This window comes from Oryza brachyantha, chromosome 2, assembly GCF_000231095.2.
Source record: "Oryza brachyantha chromosome 2, ObraRS2, whole genome shotgun sequence".
Lineage (NCBI taxonomy): Eukaryota > Viridiplantae > Streptophyta > Magnoliopsida > Poales > Poaceae > Oryza > Oryza brachyantha.
The window spans coordinates 12,034,021-12,051,614 of NC_023164.2; the positions used below are offsets into that span (position 1 = coordinate 12,034,021).

The 17,594-nt window shown below is 40.1% G+C and overlaps 3 protein-coding genes across 3 annotated transcripts; all 3 read left to right on the forward strand.

The window, feature by feature from the left end:
* The first annotated feature begins 1,860 nt into the window (after window positions 1-1,860).
* Window positions 1,861-4,890, forward strand: LOC102722086 (transmembrane 9 superfamily member 12-like). Its single transcript, XM_006647248.3, has 2 exons — window positions 1,861-2,059; window positions 2,559-4,890. The coding sequence occupies exon 2, from the start codon at window positions 2,600-2,602 to the stop codon at window positions 4,568-4,570; it is 1,971 nt and encodes a 656-aa protein (XP_006647311.1). The 5' UTR covers window positions 1,861-2,059; window positions 2,559-2,599; the 3' UTR covers window positions 4,571-4,890.
* Window positions 4,891-8,007: 3,117 nt separating this feature from the next.
* LOC121053504 (WRKY transcription factor WRKY51-like) lies at window positions 8,008-9,030 on the forward strand. The gene is made up of 3 exons (XM_040520601.1): window positions 8,008-8,390; window positions 8,514-8,645; window positions 8,741-9,030. The coding sequence occupies exons 1-3, from the start codon at window positions 8,008-8,010 to the stop codon at window positions 8,892-8,894; spliced, it is 669 nt and encodes a 222-aa protein (XP_040376535.1). The 3' UTR covers window positions 8,895-9,030.
* A 3,767-nt stretch (window positions 9,031-12,797) lies between these two features.
* Window positions 12,798-16,602, forward strand: LOC102721804 (prefoldin subunit 1). The gene is made up of 6 exons (XM_006647247.2): window positions 12,798-12,907; window positions 13,055-13,108; window positions 15,332-15,437; window positions 16,005-16,011; window positions 16,129-16,213; window positions 16,322-16,602. Exons 1-6 carry the CDS (start codon window positions 12,884-12,886, stop codon window positions 16,433-16,435), a joined length of 390 nt encoding a protein of 129 aa, XP_006647310.1. The 5' UTR covers window positions 12,798-12,883; the 3' UTR covers window positions 16,436-16,602.
* Window positions 16,603-17,594: the final 992 nt, after the last annotated feature.

Genomic DNA, 17,594 nt, shown 5'->3' on the forward strand with positions numbered 1-17,594 from the left:
AATTAATCATAAAAATAGTCTTTCGATATTCGTCAAACATCATCTGATATCGCAGCCAACCTAAAAATTTGCGCGCACTAACCAATCCCTATATGCCAACGACAAAGGACAAATAAGGGTGTGTTTAGTTGGTGAAATGAAATTTTTCGCGTGTCATATCAGATGTTTGACCGGATGTCTGAAGCGGTTTTTGGATCTGAATGAAAAAACAAATTTCACGGCCGGCATGGAAACCACGAGATGAATCTTTCGAGCCTAATTAATCCGTCATTAGTGCATATATGTTACTGTAGCACTTATGACTAATCATGTATTAATTAGGTTCAAAAATTCGTCTCACGATTTCTCACATAACTGTGTAATTAGTTTTTCGTTTTATTTACGTTTAATACTTTATTTAGATGTTCAAAGATTTAATGTAATGGTTTTGGGTGAAAACTTTTGGAAACTAAACGGCACCTAATTCAACCGACGGCGCAGATCCCAAGGAGAGAAGAAAAATACTACTAATAATTCAGGTGAGCTGCTGTACCCTGTGTACACTACCGTCCGGCTGTCAGGGCCCACATGTCATTCGCCCTGGTTAGGCTCCCTACCAACCTACCGAACCCACCATCCAGGTCAAACGGTGACCAAATGTTACACGTGTAGAAGCACGACGAAATGGGCCAATAGGAGGCCCGGATCTTCAATCGTGGACCAGCGCCAAAATACACCACTCTCGAACCGACGACATGCAACATGACCTAACCCCCACAAAAGTCAAATTTATTTAATAAATATATATATATATAGATATGTTTAGATTCATTAGCATCTACATGAATCTACACGATGCCAGAAAGTTTTACCTTGGGAAATGGAGGGAGTATATCCCAACTGGAAACATGGATTTGTATTTTGAAAACTAATAATATATTTTTGAAAAAAATATTTAAAAACTATTCTCTCCATCTCATGATAGCATAACTATTTTCTGTTTGTCCCATGATATGATGCGTACATAAAAAAGACATTAACTAGCATATATCTTTTTTTAAATTTGATTTATTTTAAATTTTTCACATAAAAAACTTTCCATTACATTACATGCAGGTATATATGCACATAGGTAATCCATGAAAAAAGTGGTTATAACTTTTTTAAGTGATGTCTTATATATCATGGGACAGAGGGAGTAGAATGTTTTAGTAGTATTTTGTTAGAAGTATATTTAAATGCTTGCTTTTAAAAACTAACACATTATCCATATCTGATGGTGTAATAGTTACCTCATATGATAGTTAGAAATAGATTTATGCTATATTATATTAATTCATATGTGATTTACTTCTCTCACGGTTTCCTAGAACATGCTATGATTGCCCGTAAATGTGGAGCTCGCCTATCTCCATGTAAACAATTCTTATAGCCTCCTTATATCACCCGACTGTAATTGCTCTTAGCCACGAAAATTCTAAAAGTTTGGTGCTATTGAATTTACATTATGTATTTATTAATGAAAATATTTTTAACGACTAAAGTCAAATTTAGGGACTTAATTTGAAGATGACTAGCGTATTACATTATTGATTACATATATGTAATGCTTCCAAAATAAGTTCTTTTTCTAGTTTTTGGATACAATGTCTGACTCTTTGTCCGATTAAAATCTTTTTATGTTAATATTTTTATATTATTAGATGATAAAATATGAATAGTATTTTACGGTGACTTAGTTTTTAAATAAGACATAAGACTGATGATAAACCAACAAAATAATTTTTTTTAAGGACGGACGTAGCAGTAATCATAGAATTTAATACTACTAGTGTAGGTAGTAGCCAGAACGGAGTAGAGGGGAAGGGAGGGGGCAGCGACAGCGAGCGTGTGTGCGTGAGGCAGGGGAGGCATAAAACCGGGCGGGCTCGTGCCGCGTCTCGGCCTCCCCTCGATTCGAACGGCGGAGCGTTTACTCCTTCTTCTCCATCTCGAGGGAGGAAGGAGGTGTGGATCTCTCCTTCGTAGCCCGCGGCCGCGATCCAGATCTGGTTCTTCCGCCGCCGCATCCTCGCCGCAGGTGGGCACCCCTTCTCATCCCTTCTCTTATCTTAACCTCATCTTCTCTTCTAGATCTGGAAGCTTTTCTCCCACAAACAAAAATGGGGATTTCGTTTTCTTCTAGCAGCAAGTTGAGCTGATGGATGATTAAATCGTATTTTCTTGTCTTTTTTTTTCTCATGATATCACGTCCTATATGCCGTAAAAATGGTCTAAAAGCCATATGGTAGATTGGATTCTCACCGATAAGATGGGTTCTTACCGGAATAACGGTGTATTGGATAAGAAAATTTTCTACAATTTCAACGTGAAATCTGTGTATGCTATTCGTCTTGAAGATAAGTATCAAGTAGTAGCCACATTATATTTCTTTTATTTCTTTTACTTTATATACTCTGTGGGGTGATATATTTGCAGCAAATACTACCAAACATTTCTTTGAGGTTTCAGGAACCTTACGATAAAAAAAAAAGTTTCAGGAACCGAATTGATCTGAGTTTCTTTGGTTCAATTTCCAGGTTAGTTTTTTGATTGGTCGTAGCAGGGAATCGCTGGCGCAATGCTTCCAAAGATGCTGTCGTCCCCGTGGGCTTCGGCTTCCTTGCTCATGGTTCTCCTGAGCCTGCAAGCTGGTGTCAATGCCTTCTACCTCCCTGGCACCTTCATGCACACCTACAGCCCCGGCGAGGCGATCTCGGCCAAGGTCAACTCGCTCACCTCCATTGAGACCGAGCTGCCTTTCAGCTACTACAGCCTGCCCTACTGCAAGCCCCCGGAAGGCGTCAAGAAGAGTGCCGAGAACCTCGGTGAAATCCTCATGGGTGATCAGATCGACAACTCGCCATACCGCTTCCGCGTCAACGAGAACGAGTCTGTGTACCTCTGCACCACAGACCCGCTCACGAAGGAGCAGGCTGAGCTGCTGAAGAAGCGGGCGCGGGATCTGTACCAGGTCAACATGGTTCTTGACAATCTGCCGGTCATGAGATTCACCGAGCAGAATGGGGTGACTATCCAGTGGACTGGATTCCCAGTTGGGTACAACCCGATGGGGAGCAGTGAGGATTACATCATTAACCATCTCAAGTTCAAGGTCTTGGTCCATCAGTACCAGGCGCAGGGTGATGTTGTGATCACCAGTGAGGATGGTGTTGCCATGGTTGAGTCTGATCGCAAGAGTGGATTCCAGATTGTTGGCTTTGAGGTTGTGCCTTGCAGTGTGAGGCGTGATCCTGAGGCAATGTCCAAGCTAAAGATGTACGAAAAGGTTGACACTGTGAACTGCCCGTTGGAGCTCGAGAAATCTCAGGCTATCCGTGAGAATGAACGGATTACATTTACCTATGAGGTTGAGTATGTGAAGAGCAACATTAAGTGGCCATCGAGGTGGGATGCATACTTGAAAATGGATGGCGCCAAGGTTCACTGGTTCTCAATCATGAACTCAATGATGGTTGTCTTCTTCTTAGCTGGTATTGTGTTTGTTATATTCTTGAGGACTGTCCGTAGGGATCTCACAAGGTATGAGGAGATGGACAAGGAAGCACAAGCTCAGATGAATGAGGAACTCTCAGGATGGAAACTTGTGGTTGGTGATGTCTTCAGAGAGCCGTGCTGCTCAAAGCTGCTGTGTGTCATGGTTGCTGATGGTATCCAGATCACTGGTATGGCGGTGGTCACAATTGTTTTTGCTGCTCTGGGCTTCCTCTCACCTGCTTCAAGGGGAATGCTCCTGACTGGAATGATCATTCTGTACCTCTTCCTCGGAATTATTGCTGGATATGTCGGTGTCCGTGTATGGAGGACAATCAAAGGAACCTCAGAAGGGTGGAAATCCGTTGCTTGGCTGACCTCCTGCTTCTTCCCTGGCATTGTTTTTGTTATCCTGACTGTGCTGAACTCCATCCTGTGGGGCAAGAAGAGCACTGGAGCTTTACCTATCTCACTTTTTTTCACACTCCTGGCCCTGTGGTTCTGCATCTCAGTGCCACTCACACTTATTGGAGGTTTGTTGGGTACTCGTGCTGCAAGCATAGAGTACCCTGTCCGTACCAACCAAATTCCACGAGAGATCCCTGAGCGCAAGTTCCCCTCCTGGCTGCTTGTTCTGGGTGCTGGAACATTGCCTTTCGGCACCCTCTTCATTGAGCTTTTCTTCATCCTGTCTAGCATTTGGTTGGGGAGGTTCTACTATGTCTTTGGCTTCCTATTCATTGTCCTTCTCCTGTTAGTCATAGTTTGCGGCGAGGTTTCTCTGGTCCTAACCTACATGCATCTTTGTGTGGAGGACTGGAAGTGGTGGTGGAAAGCCTTCTTTGCTTCTGGTTCTGTTGCCTTCTATGTCTTCCTATACTCGATCAACTACCTTGTGTTCGATCTAAGGAGCTTAAGTGGACCAGTCTCTGCAACACTCTACCTGGGCTATTCCTTGATCATGGCCCTTGCTATCATGCTGTCTACTGGTGCTATTGGCTTCTTGCTGTCCTTCTACTTCGTTCATTACCTCTTCTCATCTGTTAAGATTGACTAGAGGCACACACTCTCTTGCTGCGATAGTCACCTGAGCATGGTGATAGTTATCTCTTAGAAACATCACACAATAATATCAAATTGAAAAAGAAATATAAACATGGCAGCGTCCATGTCTTTTGGCCTGATTAATTCTATCATTTAGCATAGCACAGTTACTTAAGTTCATGCTTATATTTTGTAGGCATGTTTGCAATGTGTCAGCTATATTTTCTGACTTTGTAATACTATTATTATGTTTTGTTTTCTCTGGGCATTTGTGAGCAGCGTTTGTTGGAACACTTGACAGATATTCAATATTAAAGAGATTCAATTACAGTCCTTATGTTTTCCCCCTGATATCATACTGTTGAATATTGGATGTGTGCTGGTACTTGTTATGCTGCTTCCGCATAGTCTGAAGCTTTGTAATGAATTAACGGTATTGAGCAATTTTCTTGGTAAACATGTCCCTATATGAACTCTAAATTTGTTGTCAGCCTGTGCCTCTGAGATTACCGGTGTTCTGAAGGATGTATTCAGGTATCAGGGTACGGTTTGTTTTGCCACATGTTCTGACATCTGTGAATGGTTCACTGTTTCTTGTAGTAGTGATCAGCGGACCACATTCAGCGTTCATCTATTCATCCTGTGTTCCTGCCCCTTCTGATGCCTGTTCACAGGGTACTTATAGTACTGATGTTTGCATTCCATTTTGTGGATAATATTTGCCTTCTTTCCTTTTTCTTTTGGGTGTTAGCATCTTCAGGCGTGAAACATGTGTATATGCATTATGTTTTTTTTTTTACATTCTTTCTAGGTGTTACATTTGCATTTTCTGTCATCTCTGGTTGTATAAAAAGAGTAAAGCAGTCTGTCATCCTTGTTCGGTGAAACATCAACATGCCTGAATAACATCCCTCCTAACTTTTGTAGTAGTTTCTGTATCTGGCAGTTGAACCATTTGTCGATGCCAAAACATTATAGCAGAACTGGTACAGGAATAAAATAGTAGCCGATCATGCAGCTGGGAGCACTGCTGTAAATAATTTAACATGCTTCAGTGTAGATGCGTAATTCAGGGCGTCAACTACCCTGATGTTTTGCCGGACCTTGAAAACTACCTCCAATATTGGGGTTGGGGGTGATCGGAGGTGCGGGTGATTGCTTGTTTTTCCGTAATAAAAAGATAAATGATATATTTACAAACGAAAAATAATTTATGAATTAAACTTATATATATAAATTCTTAGCGATAAGAAAGTCAAACTTGTAAAATAAACTTGGAGAGGAGGTATTAGCAGAGGAGGCACAGGAAGAAAAGGACATATGAACAAGCAGGTATTTAGGGCGGAGGGGATCTAAAATAATGTAGCGATGAGTCGTGCGCCGTAAAAGGGGCATTTAATTATTGAGACAATTACAAATTTGGCATTGGTTTAAAATGTTAATGTGAAACTGTCACTACAAAATTATAAAAATATCATTAGAACTGTCATTCGAGTGACATATTTGCAATTTAGAAAAATAGTGACAAATTTATAAAAGCCCCTTAATTTTTTTTGAAACAACTGCCGATTATATTTTCTTAAGAAGGAGTAAAACCATAGATGGGTTAAGAAAGAGAAAAACTCATGGCCAGAGCAACTCACACCACACTAGCAGCATAACTCAACACCACTAACAAAGAATAAAGGCGGAGCCTAAAATGAGACAAAGTGGTTTAGTTTGGCTGTAGGCGACATTGAGACACTGATTTAATGATACCCATGTTATCGTTGCCGAGCTTGTCGCCGAGTGACACAGCAGCTTCGACTGCACGACTATTATTTGTCACTTACTATAGTAGCACATTTTAAGATTTATCATTCTATATCTATTACATTTGGATCTGGAGCCTACGTATTACAGACACATATATTAAGCATCACTTTTTAGAGTGGAAAATCCTCAAATATCTTGCTTGCTTGAGTAAAAGGCGACTCATCTGTAGCACGTGAGAAACCTCTTTATTGCAAGGGGACGATATGCCTCACAGAGGATGAAAATAAAAAGAAAATTCCTAATTTTACCAATAACATTTTTGTAAAAACAATATAGCAATGATATCATTTTTAATTTTTTTAATTTCTAAAATTAGTTTTTAAAATATCTTTAGCATCATCACTAAATAGTTAAAAATTATAGATATGAAAAAAAAAACCCTTGAGCGCCATCATACAAATAATAGAAAAAATTATACCGTTAATTACCGTTTTCATCCCGACACAAACCATTATAGTTTTATATATTATATTTGACTGTATAACATATGATATCAACGTAAAACAACACATGAGAAGACTTGCGGTATTGAGCAACTAGAGGTGAAAATATCAGTTGAAAATATACAGCGAAAATGAGTTTTACAGGGTCTTTTTGAACAAGTCAACTGCACGACCCCACACTGTCAGGTGGCAAGAGAAGGAGAGAAGAGACAAGAAGCCATTGAGTAGAGAGAAAGAGTGCGAGAAGGCGCTCCTGCTGTCTCTTCTTCCTCACCGGCGCAAAGGTTGACAGGGCGACGGCGGTGGGCCTCGGCGCCGAGGACCGGGCCGAAAACTTAGGCGCGGTATGAACAGTAGACGCCCTAAAAGAAAAAGAAAAGAAAATTAAATTGGAAAGAAAAGAAGGGAGAACTGATTTTCTAAATTGGGAAAAAAGTAATTGCAAACTATAATCAAGTCTAATTAATTCAAAAAAAGAATCTCACCAAGAATAAAAATAAAAAAAATTATATTCTAAACCACCAAGTTAATGAATGTATTTACAGTTAACCTAATTACTAAACTAATTAATAGGGTAGGTTCGCAATTATTTTCCGATGATAATATGCTTGTATGCACAAGTATGGGGAGGGTTTCCAAGCCTAAATAAATACCACCTAATTATGTAATTATATATATATTTATTTAATAGGTTGCGATGTTTATTCGTAGTTTGGATAGAATGGACAGTTTTCATTAATAACAAAACTAGACAAAACTCCAACATAATGCATAATTAATTAAAGTTTTTGATGGTTCATAGTTTTTATCCACGTGGCGCATTGTCCCGGGCTAGTCTCGGTCAACCTGTTCTGGTCAAACTTCACGTCCACGTTAAGGAAACCGTAAACATCAGCCCGTTCGGCCGGGCCGCACCACCGGCCGGCCGGCTGGCCAATCCTCGCCGTCCAATCGCCCCACGCGGCATCAGGTAAACCCGTCTCCGCCGTCCGATCGATCGATCGACCCAACCGTCCCCCTCACTCGCTTTTGACTCGAACCGGTCCACCCTCTGACCGACCCGACCGGACCCCAACCGCGCGCGTCGTGTGTGCTCTCCCACCTACAAACCCGCCCCGCTCCCGCCGCCGTCGTACGTTTCCCATTTCATCGCACGCGGCGGCAGCGTTGTTCTTGGCTCGCCGGGATCGCCATGGCTGACCCGTTGTTTCCGGTGGCGGCGCGCGGCGGCGGCGGCGGCGAGCAAGGCGACGCCGCGGGCCAACTGGCCGTGGCGCCGTACAAGTCGAGGACGTTCGCGCTCAACCGCACCGGCCACGCGCGCTTCCGCCGCGGCCCCGCGGTCGCCGCCGCCATGCAGGCGGCGAGGGATCCGGCCGTCGCCGCGAGGCGCGACGACGGGCTGAGTAGTGCGTCGGCCTCCACCAGCTCGTCGTTCCCGTCGTCGGTGACGGGCGTCACCACCGGCGAAGGGAGCGTGTCCAACGGCCGCGCCGCCCTGCTCCCGGCCGCTGCAGGTAGACGCTCCGCCGGCGGCGACAACGACGACGAGCACTGCCACTGCTCCAAGAAACGGTGATGACCGACCAACACATTGGATCGATGGGCTCATTAATTAGTTCATTCTCTAACAAATTATCTGCCACGCATGCATGAACTGCGGTGGCCGGCGGCCGGCCGGACGGACGGTGGGTGCAGGAAGGCGTCGTGGAGGGCGAGGCGGCGGATCCGCGTGCCGGCGATCAGCTCCCGGAACGCCGACATCCCGGCGGACGGCTACTCGTGGCGCAAGTACGGCCAGAAGCCCATCAAAGGCTCGCCCTACCCACGGTACGTAATCGACTCCTCGATCAACATGTAGCCGTGCGATCGATGGAGATCCGACGGTGGCCACTGACTCCACGTACGTGTGTGTGTCTGTGCAGCGGGTACTACAAGTGCAGCACGGCGCACGGGTGCCCCGCGCGGAAGCACGTGGAGCGCGACCCCGGCGAGCCCGCCATGCTCATCGTCACCTACGACGGCGACCACCGCCACGGCGAACCCGTCGCCGGCGGAGCACAGGACGACGCTGTCTGATGACTCGATCGATGGCGCTCTAGCTAGGCTCTAGGCCTGTAGCACTTTAGCAACAAGCTAGCTAGTCTGATCATTTGACCGTCTGAATACTGGGTAATTTCTTTCTTTTGTTTTCTCACTATATTCACCAATCATTTAGCTTTTGCTTATGTTTATAAGCTAAAATTAAAACTTTTAGTTTTAAATTTAGAGTTGATTTTAAGGTTTTTTTTATCGTAGTTTATTTTTTAGTTTTGGCATTTGGCTATGAATATGTATATAAAAGTTTTATTCATAAATTATTTTCTGTTTGTAAATATACAGTTGGGTTTTTTTTCCTTCGAACAGTGAAAACATGACCCGATTAATTGTTCTCAGCTTACTTGCTTTCCATGAATGCTCACTCGGGGTCTGGTGTCCAGACTACGTCTAAGTTGTTTGTAGATGAAACTAAGGGCTAAAGAGAGGTGCTTGTGTAAAAAATTTAGTATAGTGCTTAGCATAATCATGTTGTAGTTAGACTATTGACCAGTGTGATGTCATTGATCTGTTACCTGCTCTCACTCTTATGATAGAAAATATATGATTTTTGATCTTTTTTATGGTGTTTGAGGTGAAACTTTGACCATAATTTTCAGTTTGAATAAGTTTATAAAATTACTCCTATTCAAAACAAACGTATGCATTCTATTTTTATTTTTAAAAAACCAAGTATTTTGATATTTAATGAAAGTCATGCACTCATGCTTTAGAAGTTTGGCAAAACCAAAAAAAAAAAAAACAGTACCATAAGGACACATACAAAAGTGTTTATTAACTAACTCTACTAATCGCTACGCAAATAAATTTGGTGACGCGAGGGAAAGAGAGAAGAGAGAAAAGTCGTTGTGATATATGACAACGACTTAGAGCTAACTCTTAGCATTTATTAAAGAGAGTTTTATTATATGAGGTGGATAAAAAGAAAGTAGTATAATAAAAATTATTTTATTATATTAATAAAAAAACAATAACTGACTCTATTTTTACATGTATCATTGTACAAAAGATCGTATTGCTGAAGTGGATAAGACAAGAGTTCATAGTGGTTTCTATCTTTGAACGTGCCCTAATTTGGCCCACAAGAATACTTAGTTTAGATAGTGTTGATTAGAGATGGCAATGGGGACCCGTGATGTGAGATCCGATATGTATTTACTTCATTAGAGTATATATATGAACTAAATGTATTACACATGGTAACTAACCGAGCACATATCTTGGCCTAATGGATACGTGTGTATGGGAAATTGGGAAGTAGATAATCTATTAGGAAAGAGAGAAAACATTCTTTGAAGAATCAAGAGTCATAATCAATCATTGGCTTGCTTACTAACTTTAGACTAAACTGCACTGTATTTATCTTTTATTCAAAAGTTCCTTTTATTTCTCACAAGGGTTAAATGATCTTATTCTTAATATTATTACTTTATTCACTTTCTTTTACACTTATATATCTCACTCTATCTTTTGTTAGTATTATCTAAGATAACCGATGAATTATTCATTTTCCATAACTTATGCAAGTGCTTTTACCAACATATGTAGTGTAGTAAAAAGATGGAATTTAACCTTTTCATGTTTACTATAACTAGTTATTTTGGCTTTTTATTGACTGCTTTAACTCTAACACCAGCTCTATTTATTTGAACAAGGTGCATCTTATTTAAAATTTATGAATGAATAAGGCAGACAAGAAAAAAATATTTTTTTTCATTTTTTTCGCGTTTCTTGGTAAAGAGCAAAGATTATAGGAATTTATCAATAGTTTCCGTCCGCTCCAGAAAAACATGGATACGGAGGTAGCTCGGAGCGGATATTTCCTAGATAATTCAAATACGGATACGAATACGGATAATTTTCTTCGGATATAAATATGAATACGGCATGACAGTTTCCGACGGATACAGATATTTCGACGGATATCCGAAGATTGTAATGAACGGATATCCGCGAACACCTGAAATCAGTTCAGCTCACTTGACTTCAGGTCTGGTCCATCAACCAATTTACTACAAATAGCTTTTGTGCTATTAGTCTATCAGTATTTGTTAAACTCATTATGTGCTATGTGGTGGACTTATGTCACTTATTTGTTACCTGTAAAATTAAATGTAACGTATTTAATATATGATAAGACCTAAAATGACAACTATCTCGATTAAGTTAGCTATATATGTTGTGCTATTTGTCTTTACGAACGGTTGAGTGGTTTGTATGTTTCGAGAAATATTTATTTTCTTATTCGTGTTCGACTGCATCCGATCCTTATTCGTATTCGAGATAATTCGTATTTGTTTCTGTATCCGAGATATTCGTATCCGTTTCCGTATCCGCCTAAAAATATAAAAACAAATACGATGCATGTGTTATCCGTACGTATTCGCTCCGTTTTTAGCCCTACATACACGGATTACAATTAAGGGTATTAATCTTTCCTTATAATGATAGCATCATTCTCTTATTTTCCTTTTCCACTATTATGGACGAAAAACTAGTAATTTATTGAAATCCATACCTAAATTGTATTTGACAATAAGTGTAATATAATTAGAATTCGTACTTCTAAAAATCCGTCCTCTCATCTTTAGACCCCCTAAAGCGGATTTTGACGGTAACCTAACACAAAAATCAAGCAAGACAAGCACCCTTTTTTTACTAAATTAAAGTATATTTATGTTAAGCACTCTTTTCTCCTTCTGGCAACTTATACTGGTTGTTTGTACTCTATATAATCCGTAGAAAGTTGGTTATATAAAACATACATAATTGTATGTATAACTATAAGAAAAAAGGAAAGGTAAATGGATAAGATAAGAAGGTTCCTCCGCTACAAGATATAGGAATGAAAAAAGTATTCGCTTGGCTTTTTTTTATTTGAAGTTGACTTTTGAGTATATATATTTGATCATTCATCTCACATAAAATCTATATAATTATTAATTATTTTATTGTGATTTTATTTACTATAGACTCTTTAAGCACGATCTATAATTTTACATATTTTCATAAAATTATTAAATAAGATAATTGGTCGATTCAAAAGTTAACGATATTAAATGAGAGGAGTAGAAAATGACGAAAAATAACGAGGATTCATAATAATGTAATAAAATGCCTATTTGGATTTTCATAAGGACAAGGGATTTTTCTATGTTATACTATTCCACCTGAAACCATGAATTGATTTGATATATCTGGTATTCACAATATTGAATGATTGATTTCTGTTATCAGAATGCAACTTCTCCGTTTGAATTTACAGGATAGCCCCTTATGCCTCCCTATGAGATTACGCAGGGTTGTCGAAACTAGCAGTTTATCCGTCACGATCATCGCAGGTATGACGATAACCACGATTATCGTGGCGATAAACCGTTCAAAATCACAAAAAGACGGCGATAATAGTGCTTCACCGAACGATGGTTTCAAAGCCCTCCGCGGTATAATACTCTTTGAGATTATGTCACAAGTTATTATGGAAAAATAATGAAGTTAGTTATATAATGATATGAATCAGATTCCGCTACTAATTTTCGAGGGACTTAAAATGGCGCGTGTGAAGGCAGCGTTCGGCTCAAGGGGAGGTCGGTTAGTTACGTGGCGTGAAAAACGTATTAATAGATTAGTACATAATTAATTAATTATTAATTATAGAAAATTATAAAATATATTAATATGATTTTTAAAATAACTTTTTCATAAAAATTTTTTTATAAAAATATACCGTTTAGCGATTTGAGAAATATGCGCGTGAAAATAGTACGCACGAACATCGAGTGAGTTTAGGTACTTGCTGCCCCGGTGCCGAACGCGGCCCAAGTAGCCTTGTCGGCCCATCCCACCCTGTCATTGCCACCAAGCGCCGCCGCCGCCGCCTCGCCGCGGTCTGGTTCGCCCCCCGCCCCCTCCCTCCGCCTCGCCGCTTGGGTTCTCAATCGTTTCCTCCCCACTCCCACCGCCCCCCTACCATGGCGGACGAAGCCAACCGAGCGGTGAGTGAGTTCCGCCGGATCTCGCCGCCGGCGAGCGTGCCCTGCCCCTCCCCTCTGCCAAGTTTTATCTAGACGCCGTCTCTCTCGTCGTGCTAGTGGTTGGGTTCTCTTCTAATCCCGTTTGCTTTGCCGTGCCGCGGCGCGCAGGCTTTCGTGGAGCTACAGGGTCGGATGATCGACACCACCGGGAAGATCAAGCAGGTCCGAGCTCGCTGCCTCCCCCATGTCCCGTAATCCGGCGTTCTGCTTCTCGTTTTACTCGGTGCGGTTGGGATGCGTTTCTAGGGTTCGGGTGCCGTTCATTAGTTGAATCTTGGGTGCGGGTGATAGCGTTTTAGGCTGTTCTGCTGATGATGTCAATGCCTTTTGTTGATGCATCACTAAATTATGGTGTCACTTTAAAATGCTTGAAGCTTTCATTTTCGGATGTGATTCTTCGGTTTGCTTGTGTATGCTTACTTCATATGTTGTGCGCATGTCAACTCAAGTCTCAAAGCCATGTTGAACTGCATCAGTCAGCAAAATGTTCCCACTTCTGGGCTGCGTTAGTGTTTGTGTGGCACCAAAACTGTTAGAAACTTTGATCCTTGCCGAAATAAACCGCTCTGATTTTAGAATGAACATTAAGATCCACAAAATAAATAGTTATTTTCTTATGTAGTTGATCTCTCTACTACTATAAAGCAAGCTCGTCCTTGTTCCCAACCATCGTAATTCCCCCACATTAAAAATTGCCTAAAAAATTCTACCTGACCAAAGAAACCCGGTGTTCGTACTACCTAGAAAAATCCATAAAGAAAAACTGAACTCTGTAACCATTTGTCGTCTTTCTCCAGATCCCATTGCAATGCACGGGCATGACACTAGTTGGAATGGACATCTGAGCCGATGGATGAACAACGTGATATGTTAGTTTCAATAGATCTTGATTTATGAGCAAATGTTGCTTAGTTCAAAAATACATGTTGAAGATCATTCGAAGGATTAGGGAAGCCAGTTGAAAGTTTAGTTTCTTTTCAAATTGCTGTTGAATATGTAAAAGGTTTTCATGCATTTGGACTTTCGGTGTTCTGCTGGACCATACGTATCTTTACTACTTAAAAAGCGCAGTTGTCCGTCCTCCCTCTCCCCTTGCGCCTTGTGCGCTCCACCTTGAAAATTCCGAGAAAAAACCAATCGCTTTTCTTCGCCCTGAGAAAACCAAAAAAAAAAAAAGAATCAACCGCTCCCCCACACACAGTGCATCATGTTCATGAGAAAAAACAGAACAAATAAACAACTTTTGTTTACTATTGGGCCCATTCCCAATGGGCCCATAAAATAATCAATACTTTATTTAACTCAATGTCCCGTTGCAAAGCATGGGTAACTTACTAGTCATTTATAAATGAGAATCTTTTAGCTAGGATTTTTAATCAATCATGTAATCTATTTGTTGTTAAGATTTGCAACTCAAAATACTAGTTTATCTTTTGGTGCATATTATAACTCTTCCTGTCTTTCTTTAGAAACAGATACGTGCCAAAGCTACAAAACATGTTGACCATTGGTTTGGTGATCACACATTTGGGCCCTTATTGATATTAATTACTACATTTTTCCCATTTGTAGTTTAAGTAGGCCATATATAATGTTTTTGCTTTACTTAACAGCCATATTTGGATGTCCACCACATTGTCATGTTGCGTCTTACCCTTTGTCTCTGATGTCTCTATGATATATCTCACACTGGGCATATGGTAGGTTGTATAGCTTAGAGAAATAAAGTATTTCTAGATCAGGACAATTGTCAATGTCAGGGTCAAAGTGGTTTCTTAAGAGATAATGATAATAGCTCTGTTGAGAAACATTGGGGACAATTTGATTTTGCCGAATCTATGTGCAAGTAGACGAATCTGCATTCTGCGAGCAAGTAGACGATCATATATTTAACAACCATTTCACCATTTGCATATATCTTAATGAGGGGACAATTGTGTGTTATTGTGAATCTTTTTCCTTGAAGTAAGTGGGAAACGGAGTGCAACACTTTATGTTACTTCTACTTATTTTCTTCACACAATGTTTTCAACTTTCTTTTACTGCAAAGAAATGAGTGGACTATGATGTTGATGGATGTTTAGATTATCGAAATATGGTTAGCAGTTTGATGGGGAGAATATTATTTTTTTAACCCTTGTGCAATATAAGGAAATGTTTATATGTATCTTATAGTTTGTAAATAAGGAGAAATGGTTTGAATTTTATTGCCTTCCTGGGTTTCAATCATTGTGGACATTTCAATTATTCTGTATGGGTTTCAGTGAATCCCTGCTCCAAGCCTGTGAGAGCTGTCAATATGTTGGAAGTTTCTTTCAGGAATCTCCTTCGAGCAGTGTTGGCACATAAACTCTGTTATAGTAATGCTATTTGTTTTTTCATCAGTTGCAAACTCAGATGCGCTCCAAAGAGGGTGAAAAGAAGCGTGCCTATCTCACACTGGAGGAACTTCAGCAATTGCCAGATAACACAAACACTTACAAGACTGTTGGTAAGTTCTCTTTCACTATATAATCTTATTTTGCTATCTAAAGCCAAGATTACCTATGTTGCTTTTTGGTTTTTCGGGTTTCAAGTCAAAGACCAATTGCCTTTTGGGCTAGCTTGATGTTAGGATGATAATGCCAAACTGATGTATAGTACTTAACAATGGAACTCATTAATTAAGTGGCACTCTTATTTGCAGTCATATATAGTTGGTTCACACCTGACACCTACTGAATTTTTGAGGGATCTGTAATATTTGATGGATGATTATATCATGGAATGTGATCAGAAAAGTTGTTCAAGTTACCTTGTCAGTTGCCCAGTGGTGTCATGTGCATAGTGGTACTTAGTTTCTTGTGATCTTGTGGCCATAGCGTATCATCTTAAATACTATTTGGGATTTAATAGTTATCATCTTAATAGTTAATTATTTGTAATGAATGTTATGATGTAATCAGGAAACGGAATTAGGCTGCAGACTTAACATTTATTTTGACTATATTATCCAAGTTACAGTCGGTATAATTGTATCTTTCTTTCTGGTTTTAATGGCATCTCCTTTTGTTTGCAGGTAAAGTGTAAGTAAATCAATATCAGTTCCACACGGGAAAGTCAATTTCGTGCTCTTGTATTTGTGGTGGACTGTAATAGTGATTCCATGTGTTTCCTTATTACCTCCATTTATCAATTTGTAGGTTTATTTTGGAACCAAAATCACTCCTGCTAAATGAACAAGAACAAAAGCTTAATGATAGTGAAAGTGCAATAGCATCGATGCAGGTATGGTTGACCCTCTAGATGTATTTGTTACCTTAATATATAAAAGACTCCCAACAAAAGAAGAGAGGTTTCCTGACTTGTTTATTAATCATAATTCATATATACCAGACTTCCAAGGAATATCTTGAGAAACAGTTGGCAGAAGTGGAGAACAACATAAGAGAGCTACTTCAGCAGGACCCTGGGCTAGCACGCCAGATCCTCTCAATGACAGTTCAGTGAAAAGTAGTATTTTCTATATTCGTGAATTCAGTTTATCGGATGTGATGCTAGAATATGATTATTCAGCACAACTTGCTTTTGCTCCTGAGATGGTTGCAGTGCTTCACTGTAATCGGATAGTGTATATCTGCATTCTGCATTGTGGAATTTGTTTGCTGATGGGTTGAGCAATCCTTGGCCTTGCCATAATCTGGAATTTGATAGCTCATGGGATGAACAATCCTTGACCTTGCCTTAATCTACTAGGGGTTGGATTTGTCTTTCTTAGTCTGTAAAGCTAGACCTCAGTAGACACTACCAAACACCTGCATGCGGGCTTCAACACAGAGGCCACAGTACATTCCATAGGGTTAGATTCTTTGGGCTCCAAAGGGGCATCGTCCCCTTTTGTGAAATATATGGAACTTGCCGTGGTTAGTCAGCTGTGAAATGCATGGAGCCTGCCATGTCGGTGAGGTCCAGTAGGTGACGAGGCAATTGCTGCAGTAAGGATTTTCTTTTTCCATTTTGTTGTGCAATAGGTGTTTTGAAATGTTGCATAAACAGTTTTCAGATGCTGCCCCATTGTTCGAAATGTTTGAAAAAGTCGAATGATTTTGCAGAAAGACTACTAACCCTACTGATTACTGAAACCCCAGTGAATTAATGTACTGAGGATTAATTTTCCTAGTTTATGTAGTTTGTACTATAGATTTGTAATTCGTACTAGGAATCGGATTGTAATGCATCTGTACTGAAGAACTGTAGATTTCATCTAACGTTATTAGGGCCTCACCCAAAACTATTACTAGTTCACTTGAGATTTAGGCTGCGTTTGGGAGTAGTAGAGATGAGTGTTAGTTATCTGGCACAGAAAACACAGTAATAGATTGGTACATGATTAATTACTTATTAATTATTAAAAAAATATAAAATAGATTAATATGGGTAAGATAACTAGGTGAACGTGGCCTTAGAGTATTTTCAAGATGATGTAATCTGGGACAATGCCTGTGTTTGCTTTGTTGACTGTGACTTGCTTTGAGTTTATGCTTGAGAACTAAAATTGTCGCCTGTTAGACCTCCTTGCTTTGTATTGGAGAATTAAGGTTGTTATTTTGTGTTTACTAGAGTAATGTAATGTGCTTGATAGCTGATATTTCACACTGATAATTGCCTG

Bases quoted from the DNA above. Each gene is read 5' to 3' on its own strand.
- LOC102722086 (XM_006647248.3), top strand. From the start codon at position 2,600: ATGCTTCCAAAGATGCTGTCGTCCCCGTGGGCTTCGGCTTCCTTGCTC.
- LOC121053504 (XM_040520601.1), top strand. From the start codon at position 8,008: ATGGCTGACCCGTTGTTTCCGGTGGCGGCGCGCGGCGGCGGCGGCGGC. The intron at 8,391-8,513 runs GTGATGACCGAC...CGGTGGGTGCAG, and splicing joins TGCCACTGCTCCAAGAAACG to GAAGGCGTCGTGGAGGGCGA. The intron at 8,646-8,740 runs GTACGTAATCGA...GTGTCTGTGCAG, and splicing joins AAAGGCTCGCCCTACCCACG to CGGGTACTACAAGTGCAGCA.
- LOC102721804 (XM_006647247.2), top strand. From the start codon at position 12,884: ATGGCGGACGAAGCCAACCGAGCG. The intron at 13,109-15,331 runs GTCCGAGCTCGC...TTTTTTCATCAG, and splicing joins CCACCGGGAAGATCAAGCAG to TTGCAAACTCAGATGCGCTC. The intron at 16,214-16,321 runs GTATGGTTGACC...CATATATACCAG, and splicing joins GTGCAATAGCATCGATGCAG to ACTTCCAAGGAATATCTTGA.